Source organism: Micropterus dolomieu, unplaced genomic scaffold, assembly GCF_021292245.1.
Source record: "Micropterus dolomieu isolate WLL.071019.BEF.003 ecotype Adirondacks unplaced genomic scaffold, ASM2129224v1 contig_8820, whole genome shotgun sequence".
NCBI classification, from domain to species: Eukaryota; Metazoa; Chordata; class Actinopteri; order Centrarchiformes; family Centrarchidae; genus Micropterus; species Micropterus dolomieu.
Window position 1 is genome coordinate 1 of NW_025737806.1, and position 21,025 is coordinate 21,025.

General features: G+C 40.6%; 1 protein-coding gene across 1 annotated transcript; it reads right to left on the reverse strand.

Moving 5' to 3' along the window:
- Window positions 1-1,994: 1,994 nt before the first annotated feature.
- Window positions 1,995-20,676, reverse strand: LOC123965184 (leucine-rich repeat and calponin homology domain-containing protein 1-like). The gene is made up of 6 exons (XM_046041750.1): window positions 20,628-20,676; window positions 20,214-20,358; window positions 15,042-15,168; window positions 12,773-12,878; window positions 3,806-3,942; window positions 1,995-2,397 (listed from the first exon to the last, which is right to left on the reverse strand). The coding sequence occupies exons 1-6, from the start codon at window positions 20,674-20,676 to the stop codon at window positions 2,245-2,247; spliced, it is 717 nt and encodes a 238-aa protein (XP_045897706.1). The 3' UTR covers window positions 1,995-2,244.
- Between the last annotated feature and the right edge of the window lie 349 nt (window positions 20,677-21,025).

The window sequence follows — 21,025 nt, forward strand, 5'->3', positions numbered from 1 at the left end:
CACAGCAGAAATTTGACGTCGATCCGACTAAATCCCTAGGAGGAGTTCGTTAAAGTACGAAGTGTGTAAATCATCCAAAAATGGCCATAAAATTCAAAATGGCCGACTTCCTGTTGACTTTAGGCTATGGGTTCTTGAGGCTTTTTTGTGCGTCTTGATACGATACATGTCCCCAGAAAATTTCGTACATGTAGGTTGAACGTGAACGAGGGGCTAATCATTTCCAATTTTCAAGGTGGCGCTAGCGAGTCATTTTGCCACGCCCATGTGCGAAACTTGTAGAATACGAAATTTTTCACCGGTTCTGACATGTTTGCAAATTTTGGTGAGTTTTCGAGTATGTTTAGGCCATGTCATTTGGGCCTACTTTGCAGAAAAAAAAAAAAAAAAAATATAATCCGAGCAGATTCAATAGGGACCTCGCACGGTCGTGCTCGGGCCCTAATAAATGGCTTTGGTGTGATGTAACATGCCTCTGGCAGCCATGTTAGAGGTCCTCAGCTAAGAACTGACAGGATTTATGAGCAGATAACATGGAAGTCCCAAAAGTTTGGAACAAAGAGGGTACATTTCAGCCAGGACCTGATCACTTTTTTGAATGTACCCATTTCCTGTTAACACTGCTGAAATGTATTAAAACTAAATGGCAACAATCATCACATCACATTTCCTGGAACTGCTGTTTAGATTTTGCAGTACGATACTACGATACCCAATAACCTCAGCCACCGTATGGAAAGAAAGCCAGTTGAAGGGAAAAACAATTAGAACATGTCTGTGGAGGTTCTTAGTCATCCAGGTCAAAGTTATCCAAAGAAGGTTCAAATCAAGGGCAACTGGACTTGGTTGAAGATACCTGAAGATGTTTTGCCTCTCATCTGAGACTTCTTAAGTTTAACACATCTCCTCTGGTCAAAAGTCAACAGTTTATTTACATCTGAGGGACAAAGTACACATTTTGGACAGGGAGGACAGATTGTTCAAAAGGGGTGATTTTCACCCGAGTAGAGAGACCACCGCTAAACCAGGGAGGAGGGCTAAGACACCACTTATCGCCCACTTAAGCCTGATTCTCTCCTGTGTCGAATCTATGCCATTGCCTGATGTGCACCTCCCCAAAGATGGAACTTCACATTGCAGCAATGCAGACCGCAAGAACTGTTATTGGTTGGCTTGGTAGCATCGCGTTTCCTCTAAGCCCACAGGAAGAGCTCCGTGCTTTGAAACCAGTTTTACTAGTGGCCAAACAAGGGGCTGTAAAACGGTGGATAAAGTTATTTTGAGCGTCACAAGCCCCCCGCCAAATGACTTGTTACACTTTCAGAATTTCAATACATTTGGAAAGCCTAGCAGAGCCACACTATCAAATAATTTTACCCCTATTCAATTCCAAAACTGGAAGCTAGCCGACTCGGTTGGCAGAAGTCAACACAGTGAAATTTAGAAACCCCGCAGCCAACTAGCGATTTGGCGTTGTAATTGCAGAGCGACACAGACACCAACGCAGTACATATATATATATATAAAACCTTTATTTAACTAGGAAGTCAAATTGAGATTAAAATCTCTTTTACACATGGACATCTGGCCTCATGACGATGCCAACAACGGTCAGGAGCACTAACTAACCAAGCGGTATCCATCACCTTGATAACGACATCTTATCTTCAACCAAGTCCAGTTGCCTTTGATTTTAACCTTCCTTGAATAAATTCAGAACACTTTGTTGTCGCAATTAGAAACAAAGCACGTCGCCAAAGCTGCTGAATTCAACAAAAACTGGCTCAGAATCTGAAAGTGAACTGCTGAATCTTTAATCTCATGTGTGAATTTTATTTCAGAAGGGATCTGTATATAAGGTATAATCAAACCATCACTCAAGCTTCTCAGATACTTGAAGTGAAATAAAGATGTATTTGTTTTGAAAGACCTCTTCGTCAGCAGCATGTGAAAGCTTCTAAAATCATTTTAGTGTGGTTACTCTGCAGCTGCTACAGAAGACTGTTTGGAAAATTGAATCAGAGCTCTTGTTTCATTTGCCAGAATGCTTAAAGATTGATGAGGCAATTAGTCTTCTACGTGCCAGAACTGTATTCTACAGTGTTCCCATTAAGTTTTACTGGTTTGACAAAGGCTGGGATACTCGTACAAACTATGACGGAGGAGAGATTTTCCATCATGGTAACAACTGCAGCACTACTGCAGATGAGATGGAGAAGACGGCGCCTTCCCACTGGGTGATATTTAAGCTGCCACAGAAACTGACCTGCCGGTGGCGGGCCGTGATAGGCTGAGGCGCTCGATGACAGGCAGGTAGAGAGAGTCGGGCATCTTCTCACTGCGACACGCCTCGATGCTCAGATACTTGAATATGTGAACTTTACCCTTTATACAGATCTGAAAAAGAAAGGAGATTCAAATTCAGATAAAGTGAAACAGTTTACTCTTCTTCAACCATCTCACCTAGCGACCTGACTGCTGAGTCACTAAACTCTGGCGTTTAACATTCCCGCAGCGTCTTTTGTCCTTCAACCTCTGAGGCGATGCAGGTCAGTCCACACAGTTACATATTGGCTCTCTAGAAAACTATGATGCAGAGCATATAATTGATATCTTGCCCTGTGATTCTGTTGTTATAACAGGTAACCCTTCATTCCAGCTATTAAATAACAAGCTGTGTGTAAACGACAGCTCTCATATTGATATCTGTATCGATACTATAAAAGTCCTTTTTTAAATAAAAAACTCAAACGTGAATATTTTCTGGTTTCTTTGCTCCTCTGTGACAGTAAACAGAATATATTTGGGTTGTGGACAAAAGACATTGGAGGACGTCATTTTGAGCTTTGGTAAACACTGATCGACATTTTTCACAATTTTCTGGAAAAAAAGCCACAGATTAATCAATAATGAAAATAATCTTTAGTTGCACAGCCTAATACATGAGACTAAACACCTCATATTTGTGAAACAAAAAATTTATATATCTTTTTAATATAATTTCCAGAAAATTTTCAACAACGGGGAAGTCCTACGACTGCTGTCATTTAACTTCCTGTCTACAGATAGCGGGAATGTGCCACGTTTTGACATCTGCTGCTTGTGATCACCTTTACCTGCATTTGATCATCTATCTGATCAGTTTTCTAATCTAACGTATGGCTGGAAGAACACGAGAGACAAGCATCCACTGATCTGAACAGCTGCTCATCTTACTGTTATAATCGTCATGGTAACGTTTTACTTTGTGTTTAATTAAGTTAATATTTCTTCATCTAAAGCACTGTGGAGACTTTTTATTGTGTAGCAGGCTAATTCTTCCATATAATCAATAAAATATATATTAAATACAGCATTGGGTAAAAAGATATGTTTTAATTCATGTTGATAAAGAACTGAAGAATGTAAATAACTTAATAACCTGCATTATCATACTGAGATCCTGATACTTTTCACCACAGAAACATCAGAGCTACTTCTGCATCACATTAAGCTAGCTGAGCTAGTTGAAGGCTGGCTCACACAGAGAGTAACTCTGGACTGAAGACGGTCTTTTAATCTGAAATCTGTGGTGGATCTGGCAATTTCAGGTCACATGACCTCGTAACAAGCATGGGTGTGTCTCTCCAGGTTAGAAAAATGGACATCAGGCTGTGTGAAGGCAGCAGGACAGAGACATCTGACTTGTGTTTACTAAAGAAAGGTAAAGCACCAGATGCTAAGAGACTAAACAGGAAATGGAACAAACAAAGGGCGTGTGTGTGTGTGTGTGTGTGTGTGTGTGTGTGTGTGTGTGTGTGTGTACCTGTGCAGGTGGACTCTGCAGTGGGTTGTTTTCTAACTGGAGCGACTGGAGCTGTTTCATCTTCCTGTAGCACACAGGGATGGTCGACACTTTGTTACAGGAGAAGTCAAACTTCACCAGAGGAAGGGCAGCCAGGTCTGCAGGAAGAACACAGATATAATCACATAATCCGTTAGTTAGACACCTTTGGTTCACCAAATCACCTCCTTCTGAGTTTTTAGATTTGATTTCAATCAGCCTTTCTGACACACAGTTTGAGTTCATTTATGGTGTTGTCCAGAATATAAAAGGTTTGTTCTGGCAATATATAAGATTATTTTTGTAGGATTAGGCAATGATATTTTTTGTCGCCTTAACGTGGCAAGGCTAGTGAGTTTCTTCAGTCCATTTACAGCAGCGGTGTCAACTTTTTTTCTATCATGCCCCCCTTCCGAATCCCTAATCCTACATCTTGATAAATGCCTATGGTGTATGCATAAGTGCATACTTGTGCGCGTGCATTTTTCCACGCAGGTCGTGGCAGCTGATCACAAGAATCTTACAATCAATCAAAACATTCTGGGAGCCATAAAACAAAACAAGCTATTGTCAAGTAAGAGTTAAAATCCTGCTGCTGAAGTTTACAAATCTAAAACGCACTCACACACTCACATGGCTCAAACCGCTGACATGTTTCCCATCACACAGAACAATGCAGCTGTTGTTGTTATTTTCAGAGGTTGGTAATTGTTAGCAGACGAGCGTCTCGCTGTTTCTCTTCATGTGAACTTTATTCCTCATTAGATCTAAAATACCTGGAAATAAACGCCTCTTTTTGTTGTTGCTGAAGTCCCCGAGCTGTAATTCAACTAAAAAAGAGAGACTGTTTAATGTTTAACCTGCTAATACGTAAAAATAGCCCGGCCTTTTATTTGCTAAAATCACTGAATTGACCCTGCCTATATTTGAGACAGGCCTTTAATTCCTCTCACACAAAACTGAAATAGTCTACTATGAAACAGTTTATGTATTCCAAACAGATTATTACTTGTGTGAAAATTATCAACTAACATTATATGCAAGTCATTTATTTGATCTATAGCTCCGACAGACAGTTTTATTTTGAAGGTAGCAACATAACAAAAACAAAAACAGGACGCAGGATGAAAAAAGTGTGGCAGAAGCCACAACGTGGATTAATATTTATGAAAAGCTGTTTTGATTCCTTTGATCGGTGGTCCCTTACAGACAAAAGCAATATAAATAATCAATGACCGGACACATTCGGACTTGGGGCTGGGCGATATGGCCAAAAATGTTATCACGATAAAAACATTTCATATCATTCGATATTGATAATTATCACGATATACGTCAAATCATTATTTCTTTCAAGTTTAAAGGCCGATTTTTGCTCCTGGGTGAAAATTAAAGAAACCAGATGCTTAACTTTTCTTTATGGTCAGAACGTTACAAACACTTTATGCCAAACAGTGGATCTGAGGTAGAACATTCAAAACTATTATGTTAAAATCTTTTTCAACAAATATGATTAGTAAATACTTTTTCAGTCCCTTTTCCTCAACAAAATAAATATTTTAATAGAAAAATTAAGAGCTAACTTGTCTGTGATTCAAATGGATTAAACCAAATAGTTATTGAGAAAAATTATATTGCAATAATTGACATTGTTTTATTGCCCAGCCCTATTCGGACTTAACGAGTGCTTCAAAAGTAAAGAGAGTCGGCACTTTATTTTTCTTTTCATCTCTTGTACCATGTCGGTTACACTGGTAAATCTGTAAGAATTAGACTTTGGGGCTCGTTGTTTCAGTTAATTGAACAATTGTTTTTTGGAGAATGATGTGTAGCATGTCCATACTGACATATTGATCATAAGTTTAAACATTAATATTTGTATTAACGATGTAAGCAGCTTAGAAGCAGCTAAAGCAGGCAAACCGGCAGAGTTTAAGAGCTTTTAAACATCCAAAGAACTTCTATAAAAACCAGACCAGGCGTTAAATTGAGGCAGTGTTTATGTGTCAAAATGTGTTCCCACACCAGCCAGTAAAAGGGGCAGGCAGCTATTTGGGACTCGAATATTAAGTGAAGTTTTACGGTAGTTATAGTCAACTGATCTACATGCACTGAAGGCTGAAAAAGATGTGACAAGGTTTCCATTTGACTTATGCAACTTTTTGTTTTACGTGTTTTAACCATGAGCAGCATCAGTGAGGTAAACCACATGATTCTGGAGAGTCATTTTAAAACTCTTCTTTCCTCCTTGCTCAACGTCAGCAGAACAAGCAGCTGATCGTTGATTGTAGAAAAAAATAAAGACACACACTCCTGTCTGCTGAGGTGGAGCAGGTGAACAGTTTCAGGTTCCTCGGAATCAGCATCACAGAGAACCTGACATGTCATCTCACATCTCTACACTAGTGAAGAAAATTGTTTGTTCTCCTTTTTGGGCCGTGAGCTGTAACCTCACAGTCAGGAGTTAACTGGGTGTCGGGGAGCTGCACCTTCTAACTCCCCTGCAGCTCTCTCTGTAGCTCAGACAATCCCTGCTACCTGCGTCTGCTAATCCGTCCTTTCAACCAGATTCTTTGTCTTTATAATTTCCGTCTTTATAATAACAAACAGCTGTTTCGTGTGCAGGATCGCTCATTTCCCGTTTCACATTTCACGTGTGTTTTCTTGACAAAACGTGGTTTGGAGACCAGCGTCGGGTGACAGAGCCGCTGTCAGCTCCTGTGGTGTGTGTGACCCCCTGTCACCGATCAGTCACGTAGTGTGAACGCCACAACGACTTCTAACGAAGCTTCGAATAGTAAAATCATCATTAGCTGCAGCTCTACCACCAACACATGAGAGAGTATTTTTTTATACTGTCAAAGTGGGTCTATAGTAGATTTAGAGGGAATCTATTTTTCCCCCATACCTTTGTGACATTTTCCAATCTATAATGTAAAAGCTGAGCTGCTGGTGATAGAAGTCATGGTAGCATGTGTGACATCCTCTAGCCGACAACGCTGAGCAGTGTTGTGCAGTAACTTACTTTCCCAGTAACTAGTAGTGTAAGAGATTACTATTTCAAATTATTAATCAATTATTAATAAAGTAACGCTGCGTTACCAGAACGAAAATTGATTTATTGTCTTTGATATGTTTGCGTGACTGTGCAGCAGGTGAGGGGCAGTTCAAGTCCAGAAGCCAGACCTTATGTTGGTGAAGTCGCTAGCTGCTAGCCAAAAAGCTAAAGGAAGAAAGGAGAACGAGGTAGAAAGGTGTTCTTTTCAGTCAAAAACACGTGCTGTTTTGTCTTCAGTAGAGGAGGCGGAGGAAGAGGCGGCGGCGGCGGCGGTGAAGAAGAAGAAGAAGAGACAACTTGAGCTTAAAAACTGACACCCAGCTTTATGGGGAAGGAAGAAATGTCCACAGACACATGTGCTGCATTATCCACCATTCAGCACGCTCCACTTGTAAATATGACTAAATACACCACAGCTGTTTGTAGCCAACACAGTTAGAGGTTTACATCTGTCACTCCCAATCACTATAAGCAAACATGAGCTGTCAGAATCCAAATGTAACTGAGAGTGTAGGTGAGAGACACCCAAATATTGTGCTGACATGAGTAGGTGATTAATTCATGCTTTTCTAAAATAAAATCCAGCTGGTCAGAAGAAAATAAAACTATTTGAAAATGTCACCTTGTCTCTGGGAAACCGGGATGGGCAAGACTAAATGATGAACTGAAAAATAATTGGCAAATTAATCTATAATCTGTCTGTGTAGTATTCATTTAATCTAGGGCTGAAACGGCCGCCGCCAAGAAAAAGTACTTCATCGATGAATCGATAAAATACATGTAAAACACATTGTGGTGTTCATTCTTGGTTGCTTTAGTCACTCTATAAATAAACTCTACTCTTCTTCTTGTGTGTGTGTGTGTGTGTGTGTGTGTGTGTGTGTGTGTGTGTGTGTGTGTGTGTGTGTGTGTTTACATGAATCCTTCAACATTCAGACAAGCACTAAGACAAACAGCACAGTGTGTGGGTTTGTGGGAAGAAACCATTCAGGGAGTCATGTCCTGCAGACTGCCAATGATGCGTCACTGAAGAGCCCATTAATCCTGACAACGGCAACGTTACAGACTCTTCCTGACAGCCTCTCATAATTAAAACCCCTCGTAGGCGGTAATAATGTCTGCTGAGCAGCCATAATGGAGGGAAGGGCAGACACAAGCAAACATTCCTCTCTCCGCCTACTGGATAAAAACATATCCAGGATTGTAATATGTACAAAAACATCATCACTCCCGCTGCGAGGTCACCGAGGACAAATGTTTAAATTTATTCCAAAGTGCAATGCAGAAAGAGACGCAGTGCCTCATTACAATACTTACTAGATCAGGACTCCAGACTAACTTTTGGTTGCACCGCCACAAAATGTACAACTTTATCGCCGTAACAGTTTTTTCTGACTTTCTGTCATTTCCCATACACATTGACAGTTATGTAAATTATTGTAAACAGGAACACCTACAGGTAAATGACGCACACCTCCCAAAAAATGTAACTGTGTCGCAGCAACGGATAACAATCTCTGCGAAATGACTCGTTTCACTGACAAGAATTCCATCCATTCGGATGATAACGTTTGAAAAGTCTAGAAGAGCAGCACGATTATCGATTAATCTCCATTCAAGTTAGCGGAGGGTTAAACGAACATAGGAATACCACCGCCACCTAGTGTTTTGGCAGTTTAACTGCAGAGCGGCACAGACACCAACACACAAGTAAAAGTGTGGGTACGTGTCCACACACAGATATGTTCCTGACAAAAAACTTTGTTTGTCACACTAGACAGATTTTTGGTTGCAGGGCTCCGGAGTGCAACCAAAAATCTGTCTAGTGTGACAAACAAAGTTTATACTTTGTAATAAAGTATATACTTTATAATATATAAATAACACTACTTTTCTACAGTCACACCAGTAGCTCTGTGAGGCTGCGAGCTAAATGCTAACACAACTTAGTTTAGAGCAGTGCTTCTCAAACTTTTTCTGTAACACCCCCCTTCAGAACCTAAAGAATGCCTCTCCCACACCTCAGCAGCAAAGCAAGCTTCTCACTTTTACATCCACTGATGCTAAAAGAATCTACCAAGACGCCACAGCATGCTTTTCTGAAACATCCTTGTTGTGCAGTGAACTTTCAATATGGCGAAACAGTTGCAGAGTCTAATTTTAAGTAGCATTACTTGAAGAGTTGTCATGTTTTCTCCTTCAAACATTTCCTGCACAATAAAGCGAGGTGGATCAGTCAAAGATATTGTGATGAATATTTGTCCCGTCAGCTGAGTGTAACAACATCAAATGACTTGTTAACTAACCGAGGAATGATGATATTGTCAACTAGAAGATTCCTGCAGCCTCGCTGGGAGGTTGCAGGTTTGATTGGTTTGTGTAAGAAAAGGCGAAGAAGTGTAACCAGCTCTGTATTCCTTCGTGTTATTGTTATATGTTTTGTGCAACCAAAGCATCTTTGCTGCCATGGTGATGTTTCTGCCTTAGAGGAAACATTAGACTCCGGCCACCCCATGCTTGGCCAACCTTTAAAAAGTACTAAAACTGTCACGGTGGTCTTGTTTCTGGGGCTCTGCAGAGCAGAAAACAAGTCTGCACAAGTTCAACAGATATTAAATCAAAAACAACATCCCTCCCTTTGTCAGGCTGCCGTCCAGTCTGCTCGGTCCAAGCCTCCCTGTCGCTGTGGCATCAAGCTGCCAAGACAGATCAAAGCTCATCAATCAACCCAGGACATGTCCGTAATAGTGAGGGACAAGCAAATGTCAGGTTTGGACAATACAGCAATAACTCCCAACAGGCTGGACCATTCAAGGTCCAGGGACAAAAATGGATGAATCATTTAGAAAACAGTCTGCAGGCATCCATCATTCAGACTGAATATCAACAGGCCTGATTCCACTTTGTCCTCCAGTCTGTGAAGACCCACCACCGTGTTGGAAGACTGACAAACACCCAGGTTTAATGTTGCCTGATGCTTTGACACGCATCACATATATCTTCATCTCTGTGCACTGCTCACAAAGAATGAAAGCTGCTTACAAGTTTCATTACAAACGAAGAAGTACGAGGTGAAATATCAGAGTCAGTGTGAGTGTCACCTGAGACTGGTTATCGGATTGTTTAGAAAACGTGGTTCACTTGGACCTCCTGCAGGATGCGGATTCTTCAGAAGTGGGAGAAGAAGACCAGCAGCACTTCTACTCAAGGTTCCTTCCCGATGTCTGAGCTCTTCACGCTTTGACTAAGGGGTGGCCAGCCTGCGAAGAAACTCATTTTGGCCACTTGAAGCTGTGATTTCATTCTTCTGGTTTCCAAAGCACATGAGGGCTAGAATGAAGATCTGTTTTCCACATATTGACTAACTTTAAGGGTGCTCCGATCGATCATAATCGGCTGATAATGGTCTTAACTGGTTTGATCGGTGGTCTCTAAAAAGGCCGATCAGAAAAACTGATCAGATGACGCAACACTCGCCAGACAAATTTTCTAATTTGCAGCTAAAATGGTTTCACTACGCGGTCTGAGCAGTTTTCAAAGCTAGCTAGCACCAAAGTCTTTTTCAGACAGGAAGCGATTGATGCGCCCAGTTAATCATTTACAATGAGAGCTGAGCAGCAATCAGACAAGCAGAGCAACAAGCAAGAGCGATCATGTGAAACTGTCGCTGTCTTACTCATCGCCCGCAACCGGAGTTTAATTGTCTTGACCCACACACATCAGGCAGAGAGAGAGAGACTGATCCTTCAGTGTGAGTTTCCTGATGCAAAGAGAGGCGCCACTCAATCAGCCGACTGCCTCTCTCTCGCCGTTTTTGTTTTAAAAACGGAGACCTTTTTGCTACGTTTCCGCCTCTGTCCACATTAAAACAGTGAATCCGAAGATGTTTGAAAACGCTGCTGACTCGGTGGGCAAAAATGGGACTTTATAAAACAATAACACAGACATCAGTCTGTCATGACAAGAGTTTTAGTTTCGGTATTTTCATTAAAATATTTTGTACTGTGTAAATAACACTTGTGCTGTGCATGTCGCCGTATTTACTGTGCGATGACTCCCAGTCTGTTTTCCGCTGCCACGGTCTCTTTGTGCTCCCGTGTTGCTTTCAATAACAGTTCCAACTCGTTGTCGGTCAATGCAAGAAAAAATAACCGTGTTGTTCTTCATCTGCATCACTTTCTTCTTTCGCCAATTCTGCGGAGTAGACCATCTGCTTCATGTTTACACCGGCACGCGCATGCCCAGTGTACGTGAACGGCCACTAGATGTGCGTTTTCAGTCGTTTCAATACAGACAGAGATCAACTGTGATACACAGCTAAAACGCTGCTGTGGACGGAGAAGATCGTATTCGTTATAAAAATGTTTAAAAACTGGAGTTGTGTGGACGTAGCCTCACATTACCCCACTCCTCTCTACTCCTCATGTCAACCCTCCAGTTTTCCCCCTGGGATTCTCCCGTATTTTTCCCATTTAAATGTTTCCCCGTAAATCTCCCGTATTTTTAACCTTTGTAAAATCAAATAAAACCTGCTAGCCTATTTAAAGTATTGGCTACTCTCTCCTCTGGTAAAGGCAGTAGGCCTATGTAAAAGATGTAGACTGTGCTTCTTGCACAAGGAGTTAATAGATGAAAACAACCCACTGTACCCTCATCCACACACGGTGCACCTGCTGCTGTGAAAATCCTAAAGACGACTTCGGTGTCTTTTCAGCAACTTTATAAAACCTACTGCTGATGGAGAAAGTCACAAACAGGGAGAGGGAGACAGGAAGAGGTTGGGTTCGGCAGATGTGTTTGCAGCAACAGACCAGAACTGAGGTGAGCAGATTCAGGTAGTGAGTGAACACTAAAACACTAAAATAAGGTGGAGAATGAAGTAGAAATAAAGTGGTGAAATAAGAAATAACCTACTAGAAATAGAAATATACTCCGCTTAAACTGCTTCCTTACTGGGAGTAATGGTTTGTATTCACACAACGCTTGTTTCAGAGTATTTAATTTGAAATATAACCCACTGCAGGAGAAAAGAGTGCGACCTCATACTCTGATTTAGAGCTGCAACAATCTGTTGATCAACAGAAAATTAATCTGCAACTTTTTTAATCATCAATTAATTGTCAATTAATTTTACAAATTCAAGCCATTGCAGCCCTAATCAATTAAGCAGTAATATATTATAGCATATAAACAGTATCACATAGTGAAACCAGAGAAAACACACTTTTTACAGCTGGTCCAATCACAAGCCTGACTCTCTCCAGCCTCAGCCAATCAGCAGCCAGTCGGTCAAAGCTGGGTGGTGTCTCTCCAGATGACAGCTTTGTGGCTGATCTCTGCGTCACTGCTTGTTCTTCGGTCTTACTGAGGGTAAAGTATATTTTTGGGGACTGCAGGCTGTTCTTCAGTCACTGAAAGGCTGATGTATATTTTTGGGTGGGACGGGTGTGGCAGTGCATACAGAGGACTCTGTGGTCTTAAAGGCAGCTCCCCGTCTTGTATATAGACGCGATTGTTCTATTTCTGTCTTCAAATCAGATGTTAGCCACACTTGACCTTTTCAATGACAATCAAAAAAAGCAATAGCAGTGTCTAAAGTTCCTTCTTGGAGCGCTCCTGTCAGATCCAAAGGTAAGGTGGGATCAACCTAAAACAGAAATCATGAGGGCCTGTTTGATCTAAAAGCCACCTGAAGAGAAAGTACATGGTAGCATCTTCTAAATTACACTCTGAACATAACCAACCAAAGCTCACCAATCTTTGGGTCACAGTAAGAACAGTCTGTGTTGTCCACCCAGCAGACAACATGCTACTAAGACATTAAGGGGACAGAAAGGATCATTTGGGCTAAATTCAACCCAGACAACGATGCACTTCCATCACAGACTCACCTTCAGGCAGGACGCAGAGAAGGTTTCGGCGCACGTTTAGTTCTCGTAAAGCTTTGAGTCTGCCGATATGTCGAGGAAGAGCCGTGATCTCGTTGCAGCTGATGTCCTGCAGAGGGCGAAACAACAACACAGCTGTTGAATCATCTGGATGCATTTCATTACACATTATCCCAACGCCAGAGATTTATTTCAAATACGACTCCAGTGAAGACGGACAACACGCTGCTGAGTGACTGCAGAACAACAGGCTGGTAGCTTTTAAACATTTACTGATTAAATGAATTGGATCTGGTGGTGAGCTTGATACGGATCAAATCTTCTGTTGTGTATTTTTTTATTAGGTAGGGCTGGGCAATTAAACAATAATGATAATTATTGCAATATAATTTTCCTTAATAACAATATGACAAATGTTATAATATAATAAAAGTTTGCATTTAATTTTTCTAAGATATTTATTTTGTTGAGTAAAAGGGACTGAAAAAGGATTTTAGTTAATTTTATGTGTTATGACAACCTGCACCTTTTAGGTTGCACCACCCACAAACGCCGCCCATTCATACGCAGCACCACCCGTGTTCACCGCCCTTTCATACTCTCTGTAGGCAGGTCTTCTATTCGTTCAGCGGCAGAGTCAACTCAGTAGTCCGCCCAGATTATGGAAGCAGGAAGTGCTGAAAAGTTTGTGTGTGTCTGGGAGCGGGCAGTTGACTAAAAGAGGAGAGCTAAGGAAAGTAAAAGATCGTCGGAGCAACACGTTTAGATAGTTGAACCAGTTATAGTAAGGCCGTTAATCCCTTTAGGGGGTTAGGGTTTCAACCATACTTGTTGAAAAAAAGATTTTATCATAATAGTTTTGAAGGATCTATCTCAGATTTGTGAAGTGGTCCACTGTTTGGCATCAAGTGTTTGTTCTGACCACAAAGAAAAGTTTAAAAAACAGAATTAACTCTCACTCAGGAGCAAAATGCAGCCTTTAAACTTGAAAGAAATAATGATCCTGATAATTATTGACATTAAGTTATTTATCGTGATAACATTTTTGGCCAAATTGCCCAGCCCTGATATTAAGATATCAATACATATCATATAGTACATTTCCATTAAATTCAATTGAAAAACAATCTGTAAGTAAAACCCAGGGGAGGTGCTTTTGGCTAATTCAGTGACAAATCAGGGTATTTTAATCACTTTCATGTAAAAGACATCCAACACTTCCATAAATCACCCAAATAACACCAGAGCTAAATGGGAGACATACTTTGGTCTGAACAGTATCGCAGTTTCTCTGCATGCATGTTGTCTCACAGTAAATAACACATCTCGTCCAACATCTGGTGCTGAGCGTCATTATATGATGAGAAAACCTGTTTGGCAAATGTAATTAACCACATAAGCTGAATTTAGGGTTCATTATTCTCAGTTCACGTCAGACAAATATTTAAATCCTATAAAAGATCTAAAAAAAAAATGGGTGGAAAATACCACAATTCACAACTCTAGGTGAAAACCAGAGTGTAAAAGAGTCTCTTCAGTGCAAATATTTGCTCGTTTGTTTTTGTGAATATGTTGGAGGCAGAGGAGCCTGATTACTGCAACACAGTCCTCTGGAGAGCAGCTAACAAAACATAAAAATACAAGTACCAGTGGTGGAAAGTACCAAGTACAGTTACTCAAGTACCGTACTTCCACTTTAAGGTACTTTATACTTCTACTCCACTACTGTTACTTAGATCAAATTTTAACACAGAAACAGATAATGAGTTTCTAAAATGATATATTGTTAAGGGTTAATGATCAAATTTTGATTTTTAATGTGTCTGATGAGTGTAGCTTTGTGTGTTATACTTGATAAACTTGCAGCAGATACACTTGGGCAAGGGCGGTAACTGATTAAATGTAATTAAGGTGAGCCTGAACATCAACATAGGGTTTTAAGTTAGAAAAACAGGAGGCTCACCGTTCAGTTTTTTGGTTTTTCCGATTTGGTTTTGAAAATAGTGAAAGAACGAACCATAACCAAAACCCTATTTTTACATATGGGTTATACAGAGTATTACAGTGTAATATTGCTACTTTCACCTAAGTACAACATGTAAATACTTCTTCCACCTGCAAGTAAGAATATCTATTTAAAACCTACTGCTCCTTCAGAAAATGTGTTTATATAAGCACACAAACAAAAAGACATTAACCGTCCATCACTCACACGTACACACATGCAGTACATAGTAATACAGTAGTACAGAAACAGTACACGCAATCTTACCAGCTCCATGAGGCTGTGTAGCTGTCCCACGGTCTCCGGCAGGCTCACCAGCTTGTTGTTGCTGGCGTTGAGGACTCTCAGAGGTAAACCACACAGACACGCCGGCAGAGCGCCCAGCTGGTTCCGACTGCAACACAAACAGCACTCGTTTATACAAGAAAGAAAAAAAGATCATCACGGTGACAACAAACTATTTAAATACCACTTCTATTCACTTGTTATCTGCGATTTATCTGGGAGACCAGCTGCAAAACTAGCTCTCAGGAAACAGTCAGTGTTGATAAATGTCCTTTTAAAGAATAAACAAATAATAAAGAGTGTACCCAGACAACACATTTCAGAGACATTGGTTTTAAAGACATAAGGAGGAAAATGATTGAGAGAGCAGAGCCAGAATGAGCCATTTGAATATTTTACCACCAATTAAACTACTTCCAACGCAACATTAAAATTAAATGGAGAGACGTGACAGAAAAAGGAAAGAGGAAGCTCATGTCAGAACGCAGCTAAAACACAATGGTGATGTAACTATAATACATACACACAAACATGTTTATAATATATACACGTATCATAATATTTGGTGCACGTTTAGGTAGAGATACGGTTTTCATTTCTTGTTTTGTATTATGTAGTACAGCTACACAGTACACACTAACTTGAGAAAACCAGGATCAGGAATGAATCAGGCTTTACGGCTGATGCCTGGATCAGCCACAATCTTAGTGTCCACCAAAGATGCACTCATTTCTTAGGATAAAACTGCTTTGTTCAGTGTTTTAAAGTTTTAATGACTGGGTCTGTTTGTTTTGGAGAGTAGACGACCTCGGTGCTAATTCGGCTCCCGGTAGAAACCTCCTGAACGCTCAACACTAAAGGGAACTAAAAACAATGTGAGCAGCTAAACTGAGCTAATGTTAGCAGCAGCAGCTCAGCTGTAAACACACAGCAGGGCCAGCTACGTTATTTCTGAAACAGATTTGTTGTTGATTCTCTCACACCAATCAGCAGTCTGCTGTGTTTTCACATGACCTTTTGGTATCGCCTCATCTCGCCTCAGTTCGCTTTCAACCTCGACAGAGGTGATACCAGAAAAAGTACCAGGTAGCGGGTACCAGGTTTGCACAATGGAAACCCAAAGAATACGAGTAGAGTGAAGCGGAATGGAGCTGTTAGCATTCAGTGAAGAAGGGGGCATATGTACATTTCAAAGGTCTGATGTGCAACACAGTGACGCAATGACATAAATATGTATTCCTGTCAGTACTGATGCTGCAGATACACAGGATGAGTGACTGTTTGTCAGTTATCTGCAACCTAAATGAACCTTTCTTCTGCTGACTCATCATCCCTGATGCTTCCTCTACAGACCACATACTTCTGCTTCGAGTAAAGTCTGAACCTAAAATCGCAATTTATGACTTTGTATTATGGGTATAACATGCCTGAAACTTCTAAGAAACCCACAAAGTACAATAATAACAAAGAGCATTGTCACTTCTCCTGTTGGAGGCCAAAGGTTTTTGTCCTAAACACCAGAGTCAGTGCAGCTCAGTATTACCACCTGATTACATTTACATTCCCTTCTCTTAGGTTTCACTAAACGCTTGATAATAAATTCATGAGTCATGTCCAGAGCAGCTCCTCTGTGCTGAAACTTTAATGTCCCCTTTTTCCTAACTTATGTCTCTAAAGAAATTTGGGCGTTCTGTAGAAATAAAAGCAAACCAAATACTGTCTTTAATCTGTGACCACTAAAATAGAAACACAAGCGCACGCACACACACACACACAAGTATTCACCACAAGACTATGAAACCCCCGATCTGAAAATAACATTCAGGAAACATAGTGAGTTTCTGCAGCAGTTCACATAAAGACGCCACATCATGTTTGATGAAACTGCACAAAACACAAATCTGAGATAAAGGTTGGTAAAACAGCATCACTGTTGTTTTTGTGTGTTAGGAGAAAACGAGACCAATGCTGTGTCTCAATTAGCATCCTTCCATACTCACACTTTTTGGAGTGCATAAGTGAGTTCACACTGACAAGCAAGGCTAAATGCAGTGCACTATCAGTACACAGATAGTGTGCTCAAAGAAGTAGAAGACGAAGAAGAAGGAGGAAGAAGGAAGAAGAAGAAGGAAAAAAAAGAGGAAAAGCGAGAAGGAGGTCATTTCCACTGAGTGCACCACATCCGTGTCGTTTTGAGACAACACTACCCTTAGGGCTGCACGATTAAGCTAATCGCAATTGCTATCGTGATGTCATCTTGTGTGATTATAACCGCACAATTGTGCGATTTATTTAAACAAAGTGTGTTCTGTGTGCGCTGCAGTCTGCTCATTATCCACGCCCTAAGAGGGCTCTACAGAGCGACCATTTAACTCGCATATGTCCCTAAAAACAGGCACGTGCTCACCAGAAGAATGATTTATAAGCAGTGTGCGATTAAAGACGACAACCTACCGTAACAACTACTGGAGGGACTGCTATGAAAATAGATTCTGATATTCATGGTTTGCACAGGATGAATGCTGCTGCCTTTGGTGTTCCCCTGACTTTTTCCTCTAGGTTGACATTTGTAGTTTGGACGGAAATGCCTCCAAACCAAAGCATAATCTAACGTAGTGATGAAACTGAATCAACTCAAAAAAAACCAAAATACAGTCAACGGCCAAAAATGATTCACAATTAGTGGAAATGGTGATTTTTGCATCAAATTTTTAATTTTTACTGAAAAAAACTATTTAAATCATGATGACAAACATGATTTTTTACATTTGGAGAACAAGATTTGCAGGCCGGGGCATCTCTGCAGCTCTACAGTACAAGGGTTATTTTAATTGCCACTTCTGTGATTTGGATAATGCACTTGGTCATGTTGCAATTTCGATAACAGTTTGATTAAATGTGCAGCCCTAAATGAATGAATCTTGAATTCACAACCGCAACGACAGCCTACACTGATGAATATTTGTACATATATTTATGTGTTCAATCTTAATACAAGTGCAGTGAATCAAAGAGATCAAAACGTGTCAGTTTCAGATGTGATGACAAACTGTTTGACACTAAAAATAAATGCTGCATTTTTACTGGAGAAGAAGGAGGAGCACACTTCCTGTCTGCAACACACACACACACACACACACACACACCCCTCTGGTGTTTCATGCATTCTGATAACCCTCCTACCAGATAAGCATTTAAAAGCCTAATTAAATTGATCATTCATTAAATCACTAATTTACTCAGTGATCGCACCAGGACTGGAAACACTGCGTGTGTGTGTGTGTGTGTGTGTGTGTGTGTGTGTGTGTGTGTGTGTGTGTGTGTGTGTGTGTGTGTGTGTGTGTGTGTGTGTGTGTGTGTGTGTGTGCGCCAGTGTGCTTACTCCATAACATACTGCTTCTTATCAGCGTGTCGATCTATAATAATGGATTCATTCTCTGCTGACTGCAGGTGTGGAGCTGAGAGGAAAACGGTCTGATTCACTAAAGATAAAAATATGATGGTTGAAAGAAGAGAATTAATCCGGATTTTATTGTGTACTGTGCTCCTTGTCTATGTTTGCTATTTCCATCATTTCTTTCCTGTTTTATGGGTGTTATCATGATTAACATTTATTATTATTATTGTTTTGTAAAGCACTTTGGCTGCATTAAAGGAGCTACACAAATGAAGCTTTTATTGTTAGTATTGCTGATTAAGATTTTTTGACCACACATAAACAGATTATTATCTATCATTAATAATATTGGGGGAGGAACAAATAAAAAAGGAGCCATTTTGAAATAAAATAATTAAACGAATCAGCACATTCGCATTTGTTATTTATTTCCCTACATAAATCACTTTCATTCAACTTAGCTCCCGTCCATATTTTTCCCGTGATCATTCACGCCACCCCTGCAATGGCTCTATGCCACCTCAAAGTGGTCCAACCCCCCAATTTGAGAACCGCTGCCCTAATGAGTAAGGTGACATCTTCACTTCTTTGCTTGGTCCAACTAACAAAACTCAAAGACATTCAGTTTACTGTGATTTAAAACACAGGAAGCTGAAACCAGCTGCCTATTCGATTATCACAATAGTTGCGGGTTCATTTTGTTGATCAACTAATCGATTCATAAATTCAACCTTTGATGCAGCGTCACCACAAATACATCTGATCAGAATAACAGCTCATTTAAAAATATACACTTAGTTTTCTGATCGGTCTCATTTAAAAACAGTCACATATCACCTGTAGAGTCTCACAAGGGAACACCTTGACTTTTTAACACCATCTGACAGAGTACAGGACTGTGTGTAGGTGTGTGTGTGTGTTTTGAGTTTATTAACAGTCCATTGAAAGCCAGCTGTGTGTTGCTTTGCAGCACTGATGGTACAATACACACACACAAAGAGTTGTAGAGCAGCTCAGACGGTCAGAACAGAGAAAGCGCTGCGGCCGTAAGCCGACACACAATACACTGTCTGCACACAGTAAAGGACAATGACACTGTTTTGTTTTTGCTTCGTCACTCTGATTCAGTCTAATGTTGCACTGGAGGCACAAATCTGACAGCAGCGCACGCACACACACACACACACACACCACAGCTAAAACAACATGGACAACATTTAGTCGATCAAATTAGAGGATAATTCTGGTTTATTTCAACCTTTATTCATCCATCAAGAGCCCAGCTGTAACAAACCAGAATTATTCTTTTACTGAAGCTGATTTTGCAGTGAACATGAACAGTATGTCGTATATTTTAGTCAGCACAGTGAGTGTTTCAGCAGCTATTTAGAAATGAAAACATGCAGGTGAACAGTCATGACGCAGCATCAGTAACAGAAAGCTAACAGCATTAAGTAAGTGTTCAACAGACGTCTGGCTGATTTCTGCAATAAAGTAGGGAGACTGGTTTCCTGTTTGGTGACAAGTGAAGGTCAACAATCACCTGTACAAGTAAACAAAGCTTTCTAGACTCACAACAACACTGCCGCATCATACCCAGAATGCAACACCCTCTCTTAAAATCCACATGATCTCCCTGATGCAGTAGAGAAAGGATGCTCTAACGCTGTATGACTGCGGTGACACCAGGTGTGTGTGTGTGTGTGTGTGTGTGTGTGTGTGTGTGTGTGTGTGTGTGTGTGTGTGTGTGTGTGTACCTGAGGTTTAAGGAGGTGAGTGACTGCAGGCTGATGATGCTGTCCGGGATGGTCCTGATGCAGTTGTGATACAGGTTTAGTGTCTCCAAGGCGACCAGGTGGCAGACCTCTGAGGGGACGTCGGTCAGCCGGTTCTTCGACAGGTCTGCAGAGAGAAAAGAACAAAAGTATTCATTAAATGATGTTACAGAAAGAGACTTGTCTGCTTGGGCAGTAAAGAAAGAACTCAAGAAACCAGCAAGGCGTGCTGACCTGACCTTTGCTGTGACTAAAACTGGTCAAAACTACCAAAAATACAACTCAACAGCAGTACAAACTAGTAGGGACTTTATAAGAACCAATACTACGGTAACAAGTTGATGCCAAAATTCTGAAAACATGACAGTACTAGTATTTCTACAGCACTGCAGGTACCTGGGATCCAACATGTGGCAGATGGCGTCAGGTGCAGCTCTGCCGCCATGTTAGTGTGATATTTAAAGGTGTTACCTTCAACAGCTCTGTGTCAAAGCCTCCATTTCTCCCAGTTGTGGGACGTTGGAGAGCTAATTCAGCAGACGCTTCACAGTTGGGATCATCTCAAAATGCTCCCGTTACTGTAGGAAGAGTTAGGGACCGTCTGAAAAAACGATCCATTTCAATCATCAATGTTCTGTTTAGTTTTTCAACATGGACAACTGAAACCACTGCCAATATAAATAGTGACCACTCCTAAACATTTCACACCTGTGTGTTGAAGTTCACTGGATATTATATATATATATATATATATATATATATATATATATATATATATATATATATATATATAT